Consider the following 22,121-nt stretch of genomic DNA (forward strand, 5'->3'; position numbering starts at 1 on the left):
TCGGCTTGCGGCAATCGCGCGCGAAGTGACCGCGCACACCGCAGTTGAAGCACCTCCCGAACCGGACTTCGCCTTGTGCCGCGCCTTCCATTCCGCCTCCGTGAGCAGAAGACTCCCGCCAGCACTGTGACCACCAGACGGCGCCTGTCCGCCAGTGATCTGCGCGCGCCGCCGCGACCGCTCGTCAAAGGCCTTCAGCCGCCCGAGCGCCTCCTCGAACGTCATCGTGGCGACGTCGCAGAACTACTCGATCCCCGCCACCGCCGGGTACAGGTGATCAGGCACGGTGTCGAGCAGGATCTTCACCATGGCGGCGTCGTCGAGCATGGACCCGAGGCCGGAGAACTTCGCGGCCATGCCGCTGATCTTCCCGGCGTAGTCGTCCAGCGCATCCCCGTCCACCATGCACAGCTTGTCGAAGTCCCCCTTGAGCGTGGCGAGGCGCGCCGTCTTGACACGATCGGCGCCGACGAACCTTGTCTTGAGGCTCTCCCAAACCTCCTTCGCCGTCTTCTTCGTCGACACCTGCATGAGGATGTCCTCAGACAGCGCCTGCAGTAGCTGCGCCCGCGCCGTCTTGTTCTTGTGCGCGTTCACCACGCTATTGCCCGACGGTGACACAGCCTCCCAGAGGCCTTGCGCGTCGAGGATCGCCTCCACCTTGATCGCCCACGCCGTGTACCCCGCCGGCGACAACACCGGGTACGCCATGGACATCGAGCTCCCTCCGGCGCCCTGCGGAACCAGCGCCATGTCTTCTTGCTCGAGGTAGTAGCGCAGGATCTTGGGCATACAAGGCTCTGGTACCAATTGTCGGCCCAAAAACCAGGAGAGTCGGCCCAACGGGCGCACACCCGGAGAAAGTCTTGCTACACCCCAAAAACTAGCTCTAAGAGGTGAGAGACTCCCCTCACTTTTATGTTGGTTCAACTCTCCTCCCACAACCAATGTGGGACTAATCCCAACAATCTCTCCCGTTACACATTGGTGCCCCTTAGCACTGACTGGGCCCACACCACAGTCCACCAGTGACCGGCTCGACACACGAGCACACACGGGCCTCACACCCACAGGTCACTGGGCTTCGGGCCTACACCACCCGAGTGTGCACGGGTACAGGAGATTGCGGACCCAGCTCTGATACCAATTGTCGGCCCAAAAACCAAGAGAGTCGGCCCAATGGGCGCACACCCGGAGGAAGTCTTGCTACACCCCAAAAGCTAGCCCTAAGAGGTGAGAGACTCCCCCACTTTTATGTTGTTTCAACTCTCCTCCTACAACCAATGTGGGACTAATCCCAACAGCCACCGCCGCCACCCTCGAGACTGTAGACCGAGCCGGCGTCCACGTAGAGCAGGCGGCGCTGCGACTGGTCGATGACGCCGGGGGCGCCGTGTATTGCCGGGCACACGCGGGTGGCCCTCCACGTCTGCCCCTTGGTGTCCACCGACGCGACCACCACCAAGCCGTTCTCGGTGTCGGTGGTGGTGAGGTGAAGGGAGCCGTTGAGGTAGGCGTGCTTGCCGGCGTAAGCGAGGCTATACCTCCACTCGCTGCCGTTGAAGCAGGCGTTCTCGCCGGCGCAAGAGATGCGGTAGCTCCACTCGCTGTTCCTGACAACCCACTCGCCGGTCTCGGATGAGTAGATCCGCACCGCCTTGACGGCGGCGCCGTACCGAGAGCTGTAGCGCCGCCGCCCGTCGTCCTCCACCAGCTCGAAGACGTGGAAGTGCGGGGAGACGGCCGGGTCGAAGGCCAGAGTGGCAGGGCGGATGCTCTCTCCTCTGTTGCTCCAGCCGCTGCTGATGATGAACAAAACCGAGGTCTCCTCTGCGACGACTAGGCTCCGGCAAGAACACGGGCAGCTCGACCGCCCAGCCCTGGGTGGCGGGGTCGCACACGATGTAGAGCGGCGGAGAGGCCAGCTCGTGGTCGTCGGAGGGGCAGTGGCAGCGTAGGAGGAGGTGCCCGTTGCACGAGTCCAGCAGCTCCGTCCGGGCTCTATTGCTCGAACAAGGCAGGAACGGGAAGGCTTGATCGAGGAACGGAGACGGCGAGCCTCCGCCTCCTTCTCCATCGGGAGGGCATAGGGCGGTGAAACTCAAGTCCGTCGTCACCGGCGCCCGGACCCGCGGGTAGCCATCGTCGGGGACACGCTGGTAGAAGAAGCCCGACGCGGCGTCAGTGTGCGCAAGCCTCCGGTGGTGGACAGGACTGGAGATGAGATAGCGCCATGACCGGGAGACACACTTGAAGCGGCCCAGCGGTCTCGCTGGCAGCCGCACGAGGATCTCGATCAAGAGGTCGTCGCTGAGGTACGACGCGGGGTTCCGCTGCCGCTTCCCCCCGGCCATCATTGTATTCCGAGGCACGTCAAATCGATCGGCGATGATACGATTCGTAAGAGAAGAGCGAGCTCCCGAGGCGAGCAGCGGCTGCAAGAATGAGATTCCTTGTTGATACGACTCGTCGACTCTGCACTCTGCAGCACGCACGCACTTAAATAAATAGAGACGGAAACTACAATTCCGATACGAAGTCGGTGAAACACTCCGGGCCGGACCTGATCCAATTTAATAGATTATTAATTTGAAGATAAAATACTGTAGTATTACTAGTATTTTTCCCCAGTGGCTAACAGTTTTCAAATATATTTATTACCTTCAATTTTCCTACAGTTTTTTTGAGAAAATTTTTCCTACAGTTTTGGCAAATTGCCAACAACATATATAATCCACCACAACCTCATTTGGCCACAGTAATTTTGTGATTAATTAACCAAAAACATACTAATCGTTGGCCATTTGTGACAAGTCTTTGGGAAATTGTACTGAAAACTAGTTACAGTATGCTTGGTTTACCTTTTCTTTTGTTGAAAGGAAGCAGGAACACAATTGTATCACTCAAGAAGGAAGCCGGAAGCGTGCTGAGGTTTACATAAGAAGACCAAAATGAACTCAATAAACTTGATCCGTGGAGTGAGGATAGAGAACATAGTATCCTAAAAATAGCTATGAAAATAAAACCATCTCAGTTTTTTCGAGCAACAGCAGCTGCGATCCCAATGAGCACACCAATAGCAGTTGTAGCTATTCCAATACCGATAACGCCATCTGCATCAATGAATGTTTGTTTGTTATCTTTAAAAAAAATCAATGAATAACAATTAGGGATCCTCTGTCTTGACTGTATATCAGTTCAATATAAACAACCATAGAATTCAAAGAAAGGTCATCGAGAATGACTAAGAGCATCTCCAACAGTCCTCCATTCCCAAGTAATCTCCTATTATTGGGAAAAGAATGTGCTCCAGCAGTTTTCCAATACATCCCCTTTCCCCAATAACTATTGGGATATCCCGATATTTCACCACATCTCCCCTCAAATAAAAAGAGGGTTTATGCTCTTCCAATATATTGTTGTATTGGGACAAGAGTATTGAGAAACTGCAAAATCAACTCCCCCAATAATTCATAAACTGTTATTGAGGCATCTCCCAATACCAGTTATTGGGAAAGGATTATTGGGGAACTACTGGAGATGCTCTAACGGAATAAGAACATTTGCATTGCTGGTAATTGGTCTAACTTTTGCCTCACCTTTAGCAATTTTATCTTCCACTATCTTCTTCAGAGCCAGGGTCTGTCTACAATCAGGTTGGATCTACATCAAAACACGAAATAAAACTGATTAAATTAATTCAGATATTGAGAAAAATCTCCAAGAATTGCAAGTTGCTGTAGTTCTTGGCCATCCATTTAGGAAATGAGGCTAGTCGGCCACGCTAAGATAAGACTATCAATTTCTATCAAAGAACTCTGGTTGCCCAGATCACTGGTTGCTGAATTAGATCAGGATCGGAGCAGTGCCCTCCATTATTATGCGTCAGGGTTTTGGTTTCGAAACTTTAGGTGAGCAACCTATCTAGACATTATGGTTGATAATACAAGGTGGTTAGCAACTTGGCATTCTTACAGATTTAAGGCACTTCTAGTAGCAATTCAGTCATGCATTGCATTGTACCCCGGTGTTAAAACTCTGTGTGTGGCGCGCGCTCCCCCTCCTACAGCAAGAAGAGATGTTATGGATGAAGCGAACAACCTCCAGGCACTGGTCCACGAACTGCCGGCTCCTGGGGTAGTCGCCGTTCCTGTAGTGCCCAACGGCCAGCAGGTAGAGCTTCTCCCTCGCCTGCAAAGGGCTGGTGGTCGCACCTGTAGGACCGAAGCTGGCGACCAGAGGGGGTGAATGGGAGCCGATCAAAATTTCTTCGAAATTCGAATCGTCAGCATATATCCCAAAAATGCCCAAACCCTCAAGCGTTCTGACCAAAGTATGGAGTAGCTAATGAAAAGCTAACCCAACGCAAAAGGCCTAGAACGAGCGAGCGAAACCACAAAGCAAATCGGAAGCGAATTGGAAAATCTGCAGCACTGATCTGCCTGGACCGGTCTGACCGGTGCGCTGGACCGGTCTGACCGGTCGTGCCTACCGGTCTGACCGGTAGCACCTAGAAAACCCCCGAGAAATTAGATTCAAACGTTGAATCTCGAGCAAACGACTACAAAAATCGGTGAAACTTGGGGGATTGCTTCGCCCCTACCCCGTGAATATATCCCCAAAAGATCTCGTCCTAAAGATCAACGAAACGCGAGAATTATGGGGGACATCAAAAGGGATTGGGGTTTTCTCAAACACTCAAGAACTCGGATTCGAACACGCCAGTGATTCCAGAGGGTTTAGATCAGAGTTGGGAGCATGGGAATCACAACAAAGAACTCGTAGCCTCCTCTCAATCAAGTGTGCCAAAAACGAAATCGAAAATCTATTGCACAAGGCACAAAAACAGGGGATTGAATCAAATCAAAAGCTCAGGGCACGAGGAGGATAGGGCCTCCTTTCCCAATCAAATCCATTACAAGGTTTCAACAATCCATGGACAAAAACAACTCAAACGAGAGGAACAGAGGGAGGGAGACGCAGGGGCGGTGGCCTGGAGAAACAGAGAGTCCACGAACAGATTACAAAAGCCACAATTAACCTAACACAAGAGAAGGGATATTTATACCCGCGGGACCGGTCAGACCGGTACGCTGGACCGGTCAGACCGGTTGGTTAGACCGGTCAGACCGGTGCCAGGGACCGGTCAGACCGGTTGGCCTGCAGCACCCCCTGTACAACGATCTCATCCGACGGCCGAGGTTCTTTCTTCGAAACGAAGTCTTCTCCGCGATGCCGCCGTCTTGATGAAGATCCAGTCCGCGGTTTTGGAGGGTCCGCGAAACCCGGGTAGGTGGCCGGTTTTGAGAAAACCGCCAAAACCTCACGCGCGGGAAGATTCCCGCCTCCACGCCGTGGCCCTAGATGCCGTTCCCGCCTCGGCCTTCTGACGGCCCTAGACGCCGCCCGACGCCCGTCACCTCCTCGCCCGCAGCGAGGCCCTAGACGGCGTCGACGCCCGTCGCCTCCGTCAGTCCCGAGACCGACGCCCGTGCCTCCACGACTTGGCGTCTTCAACCGCCGTCCGCCTCCTTGGTTTTGTGGCGCAAACCAAGAAACCCGCCTTCCGTCGCCGCTTGCGCCCTCGATCCAGGAGTGGACGCCACAGCTGCCGCCCGGTCCGAGCTCCGGTCCCGGCTGCCCTTCACCGCCGTCCACCGCACGGTCCATCGGTCACAACACCTCCACGGCAGCTTCCCGTTGACACTCGACGCCCGTGTACCTGCAATCCAAAGACCAAGCGCACGATCACACCGCACGGTTGACAATTCACTCATCACAAGCAGGATAGAGTACTCAACATTTCTCAATCTCCCCCTTGATGAGTGCATTGTCAACACACCACAAACGAACCAAGAGAAGTGAAACCAAAGAAGAACAAAGAAGCACGAAAGAGAAGAACTCAAGCAAGTGACAAAAAAACTCAGAAAAAAACAAGAGCAGTCACTTACTCAAGCAAAGATCGATCCCCTAAGACAAGGGCAACGGCTCGACGCAATCGATCAAAAGCCAAAACATGACTCCTCAAAGACAGAGGTAATGCTCGACGCAGTCATGCAAGCAGCAGAGGGAAAACGAGAAAACCAGGAGCCAAAACCAAAGCAGAAACTCCCCAAGCAAAGTTTTTCAAAAATGATGCACTCTCAAGGCCCTGTGCACAACAAGTTTTTCAAAAATCAAACAAGTCTCCCCCTTGTTCGATCACTTCTCTCAAAATTCTCCCCCTTGTTGGCACATGCACACATCAAGCCTAAAAAGACCTAAAGCTCCCCCTGAAGCAAAAACTCCCCCTGAACAGATGCTATGCCATGAATGCAATGCAGAAGGTGTAAGTGAAAGCATTCAGGGATACAAAGATATGAGCAACATCTAGTCTCAAGCACGTGTGCATCCATAAACCAGACCTGCATCTAACTCAACAGGGTATATCAAATCAGTCTAGAGCTAGGCAAGTTCAGTTTAGGAGAAATAAAAGCATCACCCATGATCTAGCACTAACAAGTAGGGAATAGAAAGCAGTGCTACTCAAACTCATACAGGTGAGCCAAACTCAGCCAAGAACAAGTTGTTAACATTCATTTTTCAATCAATTTTATCCCAAATCAATTCTTAATGCCAGGGGTTGAAAGCTTGTCATGCTTCACTTAGCAACGAGGTCAAGCCTATGCCAAAAGACAATCAGAAGCTTAAAGCACTCGTTTCAGTCATGCACAGCCTTGCCCGGGTTCTCACAAGTGCAAAGTGAGCCGTCCCGAAAGCTCGATCAGTGCGACAAGCAATCCCACCTGGATCTTTTCCATCCATTTCCAGAACAGTTCAAGCAATTTTATCAGATCTAGATCATTTCAAATATGAATTGCTGAACGAAAGGCCACACTAGCATAAATAAGATAGCAAAGCATATCAACACGCCCTAACATGCTAGTAGCCAAGACAGGGTGATCATGTTTTCAGAATTTCAAATCAAAATAGCTTAACTCAGATGATGTCATATACACAATGGAGCAAGCTATACATAATCAAGTTTATCAACTCACACTAGCAGGCACTAGAAGATCATAGCAATGTATACAAGAATGCTAGTGCAAGTGAGAAAATGCAAAATACAAACATGTACAATGCATATGCACAATGCAACTACCAAACCTAGAAAACAAAGAGAAGCAAAACAAAGACCTACCAAGCTAACCAAAACAAAAGTCAGCGATCAAAAGGGGTAACAAACCCCAAGCTCCCCTCGCAAGCAAGCAAAGGTGTCCTGCTCTAGCGGTTTGGTGAGGATATCTGCAGTTTGCCTCTCAGAAGGGACATGGATCAAGTCTATGTGTCCTCTCTCATGGTTGTCTCGCAGGAAATAGAATCGGAAGTCTATGTGCTTGGTTCTGGAGTGTAGGACAGGGTTCTTTGCAATGCTAATGGCTGACATGTTGTCTACAAAGATGGGAACCCTACCGAAACTCAAGCCATAATCCTGCAAGGTTTGTTTCATCCAAAGTATCTGGGAGCAGCAGCTAGCAGCGGCAACATACTCAGCTTCTGTGGAAGAAAGCGCTACGCTAGCCTGCTTGCGAGAGGACCAAGACACCAACGATGTACCGAGAAATTGACAAGTGCCGGATGTCAACTTGCGATCCAACCGACACCCACCGAAATCGGCATCAGAAAAGCCCACCAAAACCAGAGAAGAATCCGCAGAATACCAAAGACCAAACTCAGGGGTGAATTTCAGATACCTGAAGATGCGTTTCACCACCTGCCTGTGGGAGGTGCGCGGAGAAGCCTGGTAGCACGCACAAAGGCAGACGCCGAACTGAATGTCCGGTCGCGTCGCCGTCAGGTACAGGAGTGAGCCGATCATGCTCCTGTACTCCTTCTGGTCCACCGCCTCGCCATCCAAGTCCTCATCAAGCGCCGTAGATGTACTGATCGGAGTCGGCTGAGGAGACAAGTCGCTCATGTCAAACTTCCGCAGCAAGTCTCTAGTGTACTTGGCTTGATGGACAAAAGTGCCCTGAGGAGTTTGCTTGATCTGCAGCCCGAGGAAGAACTGCAGCTCACCCATCATGCTCATCTCGAACTCCCTGGATATCTGCTCAGAAAACTTGGAGACAAGAGCGTGAAAAGAGCCACCAAAGATAATATCATCCATGTATATCTGAACTAAGAGAAAATCAGTGCCAGATCGCATGAGGAACAAAGTTTTATCCACACATCCCATTTTAAAGCCCTGAGCCAGCAAAAAGGTTTTCAATCTATCATACCAAGCTCTAGGCGCCTATTTCAAACCGTAAAGAGCTTTCTGAAGTTTATAAACACGGTTTGGAAACTTGGGATTTTCGAAACCAGGGGGTTGCTTCACATAAACCTCTTCTTCGATAAAACCATTCAAGAAGGCAGATTTCACATCCATTTGGAAAACTTTAAAATCTTTGGAAGCAGCAAATGCAAGAAAGATTCGAATAGCTTCCAAACGAGCAACAGGGGCAAAAGTCTCCTCAAAATCAATACCCTCTTTTTGGCAAAACCCCTGGGCAACAAGACGAGCCTTGTTTCGAACAACCAAACCATCCTCACCCTGCTTGTTTTTGAAAACCCACTTCTTTCCGATGGGATTACAATCAGGTGGAGGCTCGACCAAAACCCAAACTTGGTTTCTTTCAAAATTTTCAAGTTCCTCATGCATGGCATTGACCCAATTAGAATCAGAAAGATCATGTCTAATATCTTTGGGCTCAAAAGAGGCAACAAACGCTGAATGAGCAAAGCCAGCGATACTCGTTACCTTGGACCTGGTGACTCGCTCGTTGAGATCACCTAGCATCTGTTGAGGTGGATGGCGACGCTGAATGTGTCGCGGTGCTTCCCGTGTCGAAGTCGCCTCCTCCTCGACCAAAGCTGGTGTCTCCTCAGGTGCAGCTGGTGTAGCCTGAGTCACCTCCTCAAACAGCCCCCGGGAAGTAGACGTAGTCGGGTCGGGGCCGTCGTCATCATCCGAGCTCGTAGCAGAGATAGCTGGGTCCACAGCACGCGTGGTAGCCACAGCCTCGCCATCTGCAGCTTCTTCCTCCTCATCTTCAAAGATGGAGGTGCCGAGCTCGTCATCTCCTGCAACTTCAAAGACAGAAGAATTGCACGGTGCAGTCTCGTCGAAAGTGACTTCACAAGTCTCTCTGACGATGTTAGTATCAATAATCAGCACACGGTACGCTCTAGAGTGAGAAGCATATCCGAGAAAAATACCGTCAGACGAGCGAGACTCAAATTTATCAAGATTTCCATCTTTCAGCACAAAACACCGGCAACCAAAAACTCTGAGATGGTCAACACGGGGCTGGCGTCCAAACCGCAACTCATAAGAAGTCCTGTGCATGAAAGCACGCAAGAAAATGCGGTTGGACACGTAACAAGCGGTGTTAACCGCCTCAGCCCAGTATTTGCGAGGAGTCCTATGCTCATCGAGCATCGTCCTCGCCATCTCAACCAGCGTCCGATTCTTCCGCTCTACAACTCCATTTTGCTGTGGAGTGTAGGGAGAAGAATACTGGTGTTCAAGACCTTGATCACTGCAAAATGCATCAAAACGAGCGTTTTTGAATTCTGTGCCATTGTCAGAGCGGATTGCTCGCATGGCCTGGGGTAGCTCGTTTTTCAATCTCAAGATCAAGTCTCGAACAAACTCGAAAGCCTCATCCTTGGTTCTCATGAAAAAGACCCAAGAATAGCGAGAAAAGTCGTCCACAATCACAAGCACGTACCACTTCCCACCAACAGACATCACCCTGGAAGGACCAACAGTGTCCATGTGTGGCAACTCTCCAGGGTGAGAAGTCATCACCTGATTAACAGGCGGATGAGAAGCGGCAATCATTTTCCCGTGGCAACACGGATGGCAAACAAGGTTCTTCTCAAACTTCAATTTGGGCGATCCTCGGATCAGGCCAAGTGAGCTCAGTCTCGACAACAAATCGAAGCTCAAATGTCCTAGTCTCCTATGCCACCTCCACAAATCAGAAGAAGAACCTGCCATCAAGTAATGAGAAGGGCCAAAAGGAGTTCCAGAGAAGTCAACCAAGAAAACTCGATCGCGAGGTGTAATCCGGCAAACCAAATCTCCCCTGGAATCCAAAACACGCGAACAGCCCTCCTTGAAGCGAACCTCAAACCCCTCATCAAGAAGTTGCGAAACAGAGAGCAAATTAAAACCAAGATTCGAAACCAAAGCAACTTCTCTCAGGGTAAAGCGATCAGAAACCCGAACAGCGCCAAGTCCATGTACCTTTCCTCTTCCATTATCCCCGAACACAATGTACTCCTTTGAGCGCATCGGGGTGAGGCTGGAGAACCATTTGTCATTTCCGGTCATGTGGCGCGAACAACCGGAGTCCATGATCCACCTGTTCTCCAAGCCTCCGACCTGCACATCAGTAGTGAGACAAAGGGTGAGCAAATGTCTCAACACTGGGGTTAGCAAAGTGAGAAGCAAACCAGTGTCGAGCCATTTGCTCTACAGAAGGGTTAGCAAAACCAGACAAAGCGTATCCCTCATCCCGTCTACCGCGTGACTGACGAACACCACCGCGAGAAAAGCGTGGAGCCTCAAAACCTCCTCCAAAGCCTCGGTCCCGTGGTCTATAGCCGTACTGAAAACGACCAAGAGCACGACCGGCAAAGCGACCACCTGCTGGAGCACGGTAACCACCACCGTCTCCCTGACCTCCACCTACACGGCGCGCCCTAGCATCTTGCCTACCACCACGCCGAGAAGGACCATGCACCCGAGCAGAGTACATGTCCGCGTTCCGTCTCTCCTGCTCTCGCCTCACAGCCCGCTTCCTCCTGAAGCAAAACTCCTCCAGGTGACCTTCCCTGTCACAGAACTCGCAGTGGTACCTCACCTCACGCTTGGGAGGTGGAGGCCTAGCCTGCGGACGGGGAGGAGCAGCCCTCTTCTTCTGGGCAACCTGGGCTGTGGCAGCAGGGAGCGTTTCGAGGGAGTTCCTCAGCTCATTGGGCTTTGGAACCCAAACCTGCTTCTGCGGAGGTGCTTTCGGTGGTTCTTTAAGCACACCATCCGCGGGGTCAACAAGCGAAGGCTGCGTGCTCGTGCGTGCTCGTGCTAGCAGTGTTTCCAGCAGCCTTGCCAATCTTACCGTACAACTTGTCAAAGTCTGACTTCGTGTACGTGTAACCGACCCCAAAGCCATCACTACGCTTGAACTGCTTAATCATCATGCCCAACTGCGGCTCACTACTAGAAACCCAACTCAGAATCGCCCTAAGATAGGTATTCTCATTCTCTAAGTTGGCTTTCTCTACCGCAAGATTATCTAAATCAGCAATCAAACCAGGGCAAACAGAGCAGTCAATAGGTGGGCTAGACTCTAAGACCTTAGTCTTTCCAAAAGACTTTATCAACGCGTTAATCTCCTCTAGCTCCGACCTAAGCGTGGGACAAATCTTACAAGCGCCAAGCAAAACAGGCCTAGATCTAAGCTCCTCTAGTTCACAAACAACAGTAGCAAACTTGGACTGCAAAGAAGCTAGATCAGACTTGAAAATAGGACACTCATCGCATTCAAGCACATCACTAACAATGGGAGCGTCCTTGACAAGCTCAAGCTCATGCTTGGCCTTGGCTAGCTCATGAGACACGTCAGAAAGCGAAGTTTTAGCAACATCTAGGTTCGCGACATTCTCATCATGCTTGGCACGGAGAGCAACAAGATCGTTCATGTGAGATATGCAGCCAGCGCACTCATCCTCACTAGACTTATCCCTAGCACAAGCCAGCTCAGCCCTAAGCTTTCTGCGCTCTCTAGCTGCTTCCTTAAGCAGCCTCCTCTGATTGTCGAGAGCGGCGTACAACTCCCTAACCTCTGTATCAAGCAGGTCGATCGTGGAGTTTACCTCTGAATCGCTCTCGGATCCAGGAGAAGAGCCGGAGTGCATCGGTGTAGCGTGTCCACCTGAAGACGCACGAGCACCATCAGCTTCGCCCGCCATGGTGCAGAAGCTCTTGCGCCGACCGGCCGCCAAGCAAAGGCCGATGAAGCCGGTGGCTTCCTTGTCCCGCTTCTTCTTCTTCTTCTTGCCGTCGTCATCGGAGGTCGGTGAAGAAAAGCGGTCGGTGTCGGAGCTCTTGTCGAGGTCGCTGAGCTGCGCCAGGAAGGCCTTCTCCCGCTTCTTGGCCTTGTACTGGAAGCGCTTCTTGAGCGACTCCTTGTCGAAGCGTCCTCCCCGGTCACGACTGCGGTGCTTGTGGCGCCGACGCTCCTTGTTGGAGCCTCCCTCGTCGCGGTCGCGGTGGCGGTAGTAGTCGAAGGAGTTGTTCTGGCCACCGCCGGACTTCTTGGGGCAATCGGCGATGAAGTGGTTCAGATCGCCGCAGTTGTAGCACCCGGGGTTCTTCTTCCTCTGCCTGTTGTGGTAGACGCGCAGGAACTTGCTGATGAGGAGGCACAAGTCGTCGTCGCCCGGCGTCTCCAGCTGCTCATCTGAAACAGAAGGCAAAGAGGCAAGAGAAAAACCAAGAGCAGAGTTAGCGTTAGAGCTCGATCCACCTGGGCCAGTCACAAGAGCGACGCTCTTGGAAGGAGGGGCACCATTGAGCTTGGCTCGTGTCTGGTTATCCACCTCCGTGGCCTTGAGCTTGCTAAAAAGCTCGTTCACCGTCAGAGTCTCATAGCCAGCAGACTCAATGATGGTGTTCACCTTGAGATCCCACACAGAACGATCAAGTGCGTAAAGCAACTTGAGGGCCTTCTCGTGCTCTGTGTACTCAAGGGCATCAGCAGATCTGTTCGCATTGACCTTGTTCACAATCGACTGAAAACGACTGAACATCAGGTCAATGCTCTCACCCGGCTCCTGTGTGAAGTTCTCGTACTCACGCCGGTGAGTCTCGAACAGTCTGGCCTTCACCTGAGGTGTACCCTCGTGGTAGTTCTCAAGGCACGTCCAAATCTTGTGGGCTTCCTGAAAACCCTGGACGCGTGAGAACTCCGCACGAGAAACGCCAGCGAACAAGGCATTGACGACCTTGGCGTTAGCCTCGTGCTGGGTCACCTGAAGAGGCGTGGTCCGAACAGCCAGCACCTCGTAAAGCTGGTTCTTGGTAATCTCCCAGACCTCGGCTCCCATGCTCTGCAGGAAGGCTCTCATGCGAACCCTCCAGTAGGCATAATCCTCGCCGAAAAACACCGGGATCTTACCAAGACTCGCCATGGTCGCCGAGTGGTTTTCGAACCGGTTAAAGTACTGAAAACCTCAACTGAGCTCTGATACTAATTGTGGGACCGAAGCCGGCGACCAGAGGGGGGGTGAATGGGAGCCGATCAAAATTTCTTCGAAATTCGAATCGTCGGCATATATCCCAAAACTGCCCAAACCCTCAAGCGTTCTGACTAAAGTATGGAGTAGCTATTGAAAAGCTAACCCAACGCAAAAGGCCTAGAACGAGCGAGCGAAACCACAAAGCAAATTGGAAGCGAATTGGAAAATCTGCAGCACTGAGCTGCCTGGACCGGTCTGACCAGTGCGCTATACCGGTCTGACCGGTGCGCTGGACCGGTCTGACCGGTCGTGCCTACCGGTCTGACCGGTAGCACCCAGAAAACCCCCGAGAAATTGGATTCAAACGTTGAATCTCGACCAAACGACTACGAAAATCGGTGAAACTTGGGGGATTGCTTCGCCCCTACCCCGTGAACATATCCCCAAAAGATCTCGTCCTAAAGATCAACGAAACGCGAGAATTATGGGGGAGATCAAAAGGGATTGGGGTTTTCTCAAACACTCAAGAACTCGGATTCGAACACGCCAGTGATTCCAGAGGGTTTAGATCAGAGTTGGGAGCATGGGAATCACAGCAAAGAACTCGTAGCCTCCTCTCAATCAAGTGTGCAAAAAACGAAATCGAAAATCTATTGCACAAGGCACAAAAACAGGGGATTGAATCAAATCAAAAGCTCAGAGGGCACGAGGAGGATAGGGCCTCCTTTCCCAATCAAATCCCTTACAAGGTTTCAACAATCCATGGACAAAAACAACTCAAACGAGAGGAACAGAGGGAGGGAGACGCAGGGGCGGCGGCCTGGAGAAACAGAGAGTCCACGAACAGATTACAAAAGCCACAATTAACCTAACACAAGAGAAGGAATATTTATACCCGCGGGACCGGTCAGACCGGTACGCTGGACCGGTCAGACCGGTTGGCCTGCAGCACCCCCTGTACAACGATCTCATCCGACGGCCGAGGTTCTTTCTTCGAAACGAAGTCTTCTCCGCGATGCCGCCGTCTTGATGAAGATCCAGTCCGCGGTTTTGGAGGGTCCGCGAAACCCGGCTAGGTGGCCGGTTTTGAGAAAACCGCCAAAACCTCACGCGCGGGAAGATTCCCGCCTCCACACCGTGGCCCTAGACGCCGTTCCCGCCTCGGCCTTCTGACGGCCCTAGACGCCGCCCGACGCCCGTCACCTCCTCGCCCGCAGTGAGGCCCTATACGCCGTCGACGCCCGTCGCCTCCGTCAGTCCCGAGACCGACGCCGTGCCTCCACGACTTGGCGTCTTCAACCACCGTCCGCCTCCTTGGTTTTGTGGCGCAAACCAAGAAACCTGCCTTCCGTCGCCGCTTGCGCCCTCGATCCAGGAGTGGACGCCACAGCTGCCGCCCGGTCTGAGCTCCGGTCCCGGCTGCCCTTCATCGCCGTCCACCGCACGGTCCATCGGTCACATCACCTCCACGGCAGCTTCCCGTCGACACTCGACGCCCGTGTACCTGCAATCCAAAGACCAAGCGCACGATCACACCGCACGGTTGACAATTCACTCATCACAAGCAGGATAGAGTACTCAACATTCCTCAATCTCCCCCTTGATGAGTGCATTGTCAACACACCACAAACGAACCAAGAGAAGTGAAACCAAAGAAGAACAAAGAAGCACGAAAGAGAAGAACTCAAGCAAGTGACAAAAAAACTCAGAAAAGCAAGAGCAGTCACTTACTCAAGCAAAAATCGATCCCCTAAGACAAGGGCAACGCCTCGACGCAATCGATCAAAAGCCAAAATATGACTTCTCAAAGACAGAGGTAATGCTCGACGCAGTCATGCAAGCAGCAGAGGGAAAACGAGAAAACCAGGAGCCAAAACCAAAGCAGAAACTCCCCAAGCAAAGTTTTTCAAAAATGATGCACTCTCAAGGCTCTGTGCACAACAAGTTTTTCAAAAATCAAACAAGTCTCCCCCTTGTTCGATCACTTCTCTCAAAATTCTCCCCCTTGTTGGCACATGCACACATCAAGCCTAAAAAGACCTAAAGCTCCCCCTGAAGCAAAAACTCCCCCTGAACAGATGCTATGCCATGAATGCAATGCAGAAGGTGTAAGTGAAAGCATTCAGGGATACAAAGATATGAACAACATCTAGTCTCAAGCACGTGTGCATCCATAAACCAGACCTGCATCTAACTCAACAGGGTATATCAAATCAGTCTAGAGCTAGGCAAGTTCAGTTTAGGAGAAATAAAAGCATCACCCATGATCTAGCACTAACAAGTACGGAATAGAAAGCAGTGCTACTCAAACTCATACAGGTGAGCCAAACTCAGCCAAGAACAAGTTGTTAACATTCATTTTTCAATCAATTTTATCTCAAATCAATTCTTAATGCCAGGGGTTGAAAGCTTGTCATGCTTCACTTAGCAACGAGGGCAAGCCTATGCCAAAAGACAATCAGAAGCTTAAAGCACTCGTTTCAGTCATGCACAGCCTTGCCCGGGTTCTCACAAGTGCAAAGTGAGCCGTCCCGAAAGCTCGATCAGTGCGACAAGCAATCCCACCTGGATCTTTTCCATCCATTTCCAGAACAGTTCAAGCAATTTTATCAGATCTAGATCATTTCAAATATGAATTGCTGAACGAAAGGCCACACTAGCATAAATAAGATAGCAAAGCATATCAACACGCCCTAACATGCTAGTAGCCAAGACAGGGTGATCATGTTTTCAGAATTTCAAATCAAAATAGCTTAACTCAGATGATGTCATATACACAATGGAGCAAGCTATACATGATCAAGTTTATCAACTCACACTAGCAGGCACTAGAAGATCATAGCAATGTATACAAGAATGCTAGTGCAAGTGAGAAAATGCAAAATGCAAACATGTACAATGCATATGCACAATGCAACTACCAAACCTAGAAAACAAAGAGAAGCAAAACAAAGACCTACCAAGCTAACCAAAACAAAAGTCAGCGATCAAAAGGGGTAACAAACCCCAAGCTCCCCTCGCAAGCGAGCAAAGGTGTCCTGCTCTAGAGGTTTGGTGAGGATATCTGCAGTTTGCCTCTCAGAAGGGACATGGATCAAGTCTATGTGTCCTCTCTCATGGTTGTCTCGCAGGAAATGGAATTGGAAGTCTATGTGCTTGGTTCTGGAGTGTAGGACAGGGTTCTTTGCAATGCTAATGGCTGACATGTTGTCTACAAAGATGGGAACCCTACCGAAACTCAAGCCATAATCCTGCAAGGTTTGTTTCATCCAAAGTATCTGGGAGCAGCAGCTAGCAGCGGCAACATACTCAGCTTCTGTGGAAGAAAGCGCTACGCTAGCCTGCTTGCGAGAGGACCAAGACACCAACGATGTACCGAGAAATTGACAAGTGCCGGATGTCGACTTGCGATCCAACCGACACCCACCGAAATCGGCATCAGAAAAGCCCACCAAAACCAGAGAAGAATCCGCAGAATACCAAAGACCAAACTCAGGGGTGAATTTCAGATACCTGAAGATGCGTTTCACCACCTGCCTGTGGGAGGTGCGCGGAGAAGCCTGGTAGCGCGCACAAAGGCAGACGCCGAACTGAATCTCGAGCAAACGACTACGAAAATCGGTGAAACTTGGGGGATTGCTTCGCCCCTACCCCGTGAACATATCCCCAAAAGATCTCGTCCTAAAGATCAACGAAACGCGAGAATTATGGGGGAGATCAAAAGGGATTGGGGTTTTCTCAAACACTCAAGAACTCGGATTCGAACACGCCAGTGATTCCAGAGGGTTTAGATCAGAGTTGGGAGCATGGGAATCACAGCAAAGAACTCGTAGCCTCCTCTCAATCAAGTGTGCCAAAAACGAAATCGAAAATCCATTGCACAAGGCACAAAAACAGGGGATTGAATCAAATCAAAAGCTCAGAGGGCACGAGGAGGATAGGGCCTCCTTTCCCAATCAAATCCCTTACAAGGTTTCAACAATCCATGGACAAAAACAACTCAAACGAGAGGAACAGAGGGAGGGAGACGCAGGGGCGGCGGCCTGGAGAAACAGAGAGTCCACGAACAGATTACAAAAGCCACAATTAACCTAACACAAGAGAAGGGGTATTTATACCCGCGGGACCGGTCAGACCGGTACACTGGACCGGTCAGACCGGTTGGTTAGACCGGTCAGACCGGTGCCAGGGACCGGTCAGACCGGTTGGCCTGCAGCACCCCCTGTACAACGATCTCATCCGACGGCCGAGGTTCTTTCTTCGAAATGAAGTCTTCTCCGCGATGCCGCCGTCTTGATGAAGATCCAGTCCGCGGTTTTGGAGGGTCCGCGAAACCCGGGTAGGTGGCCGGTTTTGAGAAAACCGCCAAAACCTCACGCGCGGGAAGATTCCCGCCTCCACGCCGTGGCCCTAGACGCCGTTCCCGCCTCGGCCTTCTGACGGCCCTAGACGCCGCCCGACGCCCGTCACCTCCTCGCCCTCAGCGAGGCCCTAGACGCCGTCGACGCCCGTCGCCTCCGTCAGTCCCGAGACCGACGCCCGTGCCTCCACGACTTGGCGTCTTCAACCGCCGTCCGCCTCCTTGGTTTTGTGGCGCAAACCAAGAAACCCGCCTTCCATCGCCGCTTGCGCCCTCGATCCAGGAGTGGACGCCACAGCTGCCGCCTGGTCCGAGCTCCGGTCCCGGCTGCCCTTCATCGCCGTCCACCGCACGGTCCATCGGTCACAGCACCTCCACGGCAGCTTCCCGTCGACACTCGACGCCCGTGTACCTGCAATCCAAAGACCAAGCGCACGATCACACCGCACGGTTGACAATTCACTCATCACAAGCAGGATAGAGTACTCAACATTCCTCAATCTCCCCCTTGATGAGTGTATTGTCAACACACCACAAACGAACCAAGAGAAGTGAAACCAAAGAAGAACAAAGAAGCACGAAAGAGAAGAACTCAAGCAAGTGACAAAAAAACTCAGAAAAGCAAGAGCAGTCACTTACTCAAGCAAAGATCGATCCCCTAAGACAAGGGCAACGGCTCGACGCAATCGATCAAAAGCCAAAACATGACTCCTCAAAGACAGAGGTAATGCTCGACGCAGTCATGCAAGCAGCAGAGGGAAAACGAGAAAACCAGGAGCCAAAACCAAAGCAGAAACTCCCCAAGCAAAGTTTTTCAAAAATGATGCACTCTCAAGGCCCTGTGCACAACAAGTTTTTCAAAAATCAAACAAGTCTCCCCCTTGTTCGATCACTTCTCTCAAAATTCTCCCCCTTGTTGGCACATGCACACATCAAGCCTAAAAAGACCTAAAGCTCCCCCTGAAGCAAAAACTCCCCCTGAACAGATGCTATGCCATGAATACAATGCAGAAGGTGTAAGTGAAAGCATTCAGGGATACAAAGATATGAGCAACATCTAGTCTCAAGCACGTGTGCATCCATAAACCAGACCTGCATCTAACTCAACAGGGTATATCAAATCAGTCTAGAGCTAGGCAAGTTCAGTTTAGGAGAAATAAAAGCATCACCCATGATCTAGCACTAACAAGTACGGAATAGAAAGCAGTGCTACTCAAACTCATACAGGTGAGCCAAACTCAGCCAAGAACAAGTTGTTAACATTCATTTTTCAATCAATTTTATCTCAAATCAATTCTTAATGCCAGGGGTTGAAAGCTTGTCATGCTTCACTTAGCAATGAGGCCAAACCTATGCCAAAAGACAATCAGAAGCTTAAAGCACTCGTTTCAGTCATGCACAGCCTTGCCCGGGTTCTCACAAGTGCAAAGTGAGCCGTCCCGAAAGCTCGATCAGTGCGACAAGCAATCCCACCTGGATCTTTTCCATCCATTTCCAGAACAGTTCAAGCAATTTTATCAGATCTAGATCATTTCAAATATGAATTGCTGAACGAAAGGCCACACTAGCATAAATAAGATAGCAAAGCATATCAACACGCCCTAACATGCTAGTAACCAAGACAGGGTGATCATGTTTTCAGAATTTCAAATCAAAATAGCTTAACTCAGATGATGTCATATACACAATGGAGCAAGCTATACATGATCAAGTTTATCAACTCACACTAGCAGGCACTAGAAGATCATAGCAATGTATACAAGAATGCTAGTGCAAGTGAGAAAATGCAAAATGCAAACATGTACAATGTATATGCACAATGCAACTACCAAACCTAGAAAACAAAGAGAAGCAAAACAAAGACCTACCAAGCTAACCAAAACAAAAGTCAGTGATCAAAAGGGGTAACAAACCCCAAGCTCCCCTCGCAAGCGAGCAAAGGTGTCCTGCTCTAGCGGTTTGGTGAGGATATCTGCAGTTTGCCTCTCAGAAGGGACATGGATCAAGTCTATGTGTCCTTTCTCATGGTTGTCTCGCAGGAAATGGAATCGGAAGTCTATGTGCTTGGTTCTGGAGTGTAGGACAGGGTTCTTTGCAATGCTAATGGCTGACATGTTGTCTACAAAGATGGGAACCCTACCGAAACTCAAGCCATAATCCTGCAAGGTTTGTTTCATCCAAAGTATCTGGGAGCAGCAGCTAGCAGCGGCAACATACTCAGCTTCTGTGGAAGAAAGCGCTACGCTAGCCTGCTTGCGAGAGGACCAAGACACCAACGATGTACCGAGAAATTGACAAGTGCCGGATGTCGACTTGCGATCCAACCGACACCCACCGAAATCGGCATCAGAAAAGCCCACCAAAACCAGAGAAGAATCCGCAGAATACCAAAGACCAAACTCAGGGGTGAATTTCAGATACCTGAAGATGCGTTTCACCACCTGCCTGTGGGAGGTGCGCGGAGAAGCCTGGTAGCGCGCACAAAGGCAGACGCCGAACTGAATCTCGAGCAAACGACTACGAAAATCGGTGAAACTTGGGGGATTGCTTCGCCCCTACCCCGTGAACATATCCCCAAAAGATCTCGTCCTAAAGATCAACGAAACGCGAGAATTATGGGGGAGATCAAAAGGGATTGGGGTTTTCTCAAACACTCAAGAACTCGGATTCGAACACGCCAGTGATTCCAGAGGGTTTAGATCAGAGTTGGGAGCATGAGAATCACAGCAAAGAACTCGTAGCCTCCTCTCAATCAAGTGTGCCAAAAACGAAATCGAAAATCCATTGCACAAGGCACAAAAACAGGGGATTGAATCAAATCAAAAGCTCAGAGGGCACGAGGAGGATAGGGCCTCCTTTCCCAATCAAATCCCTTACAAGGTTTCAACAATCCATGGACAAAAACAACTCAAACGAGAGGAACAGAGGGAGGGAGACGCAGGGGCGGCGGCCTGGAGAAACAGAGAGTCCACGAACAGATTACAAAAGCCACAATTAACCTAACACAAGAGAAGGGGTATTTATACCCGCGGGACCGGTCAGACCGGTACGCTGGACCGGTCAGACCGGTTGGTTAGACCGGTCAGACCGGTGCCAGGGACCGGTCAGACCGGTTGGCCTGCAGCACCCCCTGTACAACGATCTCATCCGACGGCCGAGGTTCTTTCTTCGAAATGAAGTCTTCTCCGCGATGCCGCCGTCTTGATGAAGATCCAGTCCGCGGTTTTGGAGGGTCCGCGAAACCCGGATAGGTGGCCGGTTTTGAGAAAACCGCCAAAACCTCACGCGCGGGAAGATTCCCGCCTCCACGCCGTGGCCCTAGACGCCGTTCCCGCCTCGGCCTTCTGACGGCCCTAAACGCCGCCCGACGCCCGTCACCTCCTCGCCCGCAGCGAGGCCCTAGACGGCGTCGACGCCCGTCGCCTCCGTCAGTCCCGAGACCGACGCCCGTGCCTCCACGACTTGGCGTCTTCAACCGCCGTCCGCCTCCTTGGTTTTGTGGCGCAAACCAAGAAACCCGCCTTCCGTCGCCGCTTGCGCCCTCGATTCAGGAGTGGACGCCACAGCTGCCGCCCGGTCCGAGCTCCGGTCCCGGCTGCCCTTCACCGCCGTCCACCGCACGGTCCATCGGTCACAGCACCTCCACGGCAGCTTCCCGTCGACACTCGACGCCCGTGTACCTGCAATCCAAAGACCAAGCGCACGATCACACCGCACGGTTGACAATTCACTCATCACAAATAGAATAGAGTACTCAACATTCCTCAGCACCAAGCAGAGATGCTGGATGTACAGTGGCAGAGAAATGTGGTGTGGTGACCAAGAGGCAGATCGGAGGCGGATGCAATCTGAACAGTGAACAGCATGAACTCCATTCAGGGCCGGCGCCCGGCGCAGCGTACCTTGGAGCATGCCGATCCCGCGGAGCACGTCGTCCTGGTTCCTCGAGTGCACGAGCGCCCAAGACAGCCTCATGATGCTCTGCTTCTCGTGCTCCTCGGTCGCGGCCTCGGCGACCTCCCTCTCGCATCCCTAGATAAATAGATGGACGGGAGAGCGAATTGACGGATCCATCAGACGACCTCGATCAAGATGTTTATAATTGTATCGAGCATTGTGTAATCAACAGGCTAAACAAACACATGGATGAAAGGAAGCGCCTGCATTTTGCCTGAACCAACAGAACTGAGAGAGAGCTAGGCCACTAGGGTCGTCGTCGACGTCGACAGAGGGTGAGGAGTACGGCGGGGGGGGGGGGGGGGGGGTTGAGAGAGAGTGAATCGGTTCGGCACGTACGGCAATGACGTCGCGGTCGCACCAAGGGATGTTCTCGCCGCCGGAGAAGAAGGAACCCACGGCATCGAAGAACCTGCCGATCTTGGCGTCCATGGCCATCGCCGATCTGCGATATGGTCAGTTGGTTCGTTCCTTTCACAGTTGGGGACCTGATCGAGCCAATGTGGAGGTTGGGCCTTACCCAGCACAATCT

The 22,121-nt window shown here is 51.4% G+C and overlaps 2 protein-coding genes across 2 annotated transcripts; both read right to left on the reverse strand.

Annotated features, from left to right (window-relative positions):
- Positions 1-1,291: 1,291 nt before the first annotated feature.
- On the reverse strand, positions 1,292-2,354 carry LOC120675134 (F-box protein At5g07610-like). The gene is made up of 2 exons (XM_039956216.1): positions 1,858-2,354; positions 1,292-1,802 (listed from the first exon to the last, which is right to left on the reverse strand). The coding sequence occupies exons 1-2, from the start codon at positions 2,352-2,354 to the stop codon at positions 1,292-1,294; spliced, it is 1,008 nt and encodes a 335-aa protein (XP_039812150.1).
- LOC120674310 (mitochondrial fission 1 protein A-like) lies at positions 2,179-22,075 on the reverse strand. The gene is made up of 6 exons (XM_039955482.1): positions 21,929-22,075; positions 21,535-21,664; positions 21,404-21,415; positions 4,102-4,214; positions 3,600-3,663; positions 2,179-3,113 (listed from the first exon to the last, which is right to left on the reverse strand). The coding sequence occupies exons 1-6, from the start codon at positions 22,025-22,027 to the stop codon at positions 3,031-3,033; spliced, it is 501 nt and encodes a 166-aa protein (XP_039811416.1). The 5' UTR covers positions 22,028-22,075; the 3' UTR covers positions 2,179-3,030.
- Positions 22,076-22,121: the final 46 nt, after the last annotated feature.

The sequence above is a fragment of the Panicum virgatum genome, chromosome 5N, assembly GCF_016808335.1.
Source record: "Panicum virgatum strain AP13 chromosome 5N, P.virgatum_v5, whole genome shotgun sequence".
Lineage (NCBI taxonomy): Eukaryota > Viridiplantae > Streptophyta > Magnoliopsida > Poales > Poaceae > Panicum > Panicum virgatum.

Excerpts from the sequence above, each read along its gene's own strand:
- LOC120674310 (XM_039955482.1), bottom strand. The coding sequence starts at position 22,027 with ATGGCCATGGACGCCAAGATCGGCAGGTTCTTCGATGCCGTGGGTTCC. Across the intron at positions 3,664-4,101 it reads TCGTGGACCAGTGCCTGGAG|ATCCAACCTGATTGTAGACA; the intron begins GTTGTTCGCTTC and ends GTTTTGATGTAG. Across the intron at positions 3,114-3,599 it reads GGAAGATAAAATTGCTAAAG|ATGGCGTTATCGGTATTGGA; the intron begins GTGAGGCAAAAG and ends TCATTGATGCAG.
- LOC120675134 (XM_039956216.1), bottom strand. The coding sequence starts at position 2,354 with ATGGCCGGGGGGAAGCGGCAGCGGAACCCCGCGTCGTACCTCAGCGAC. Across the intron at positions 1,803-1,857 it reads TGGGCGGTCGAGCTGCCCGT|CAGCGGCTGGAGCAACAGAG; the intron begins GTTCTTGCCGGA and ends GTTCATCATCAG.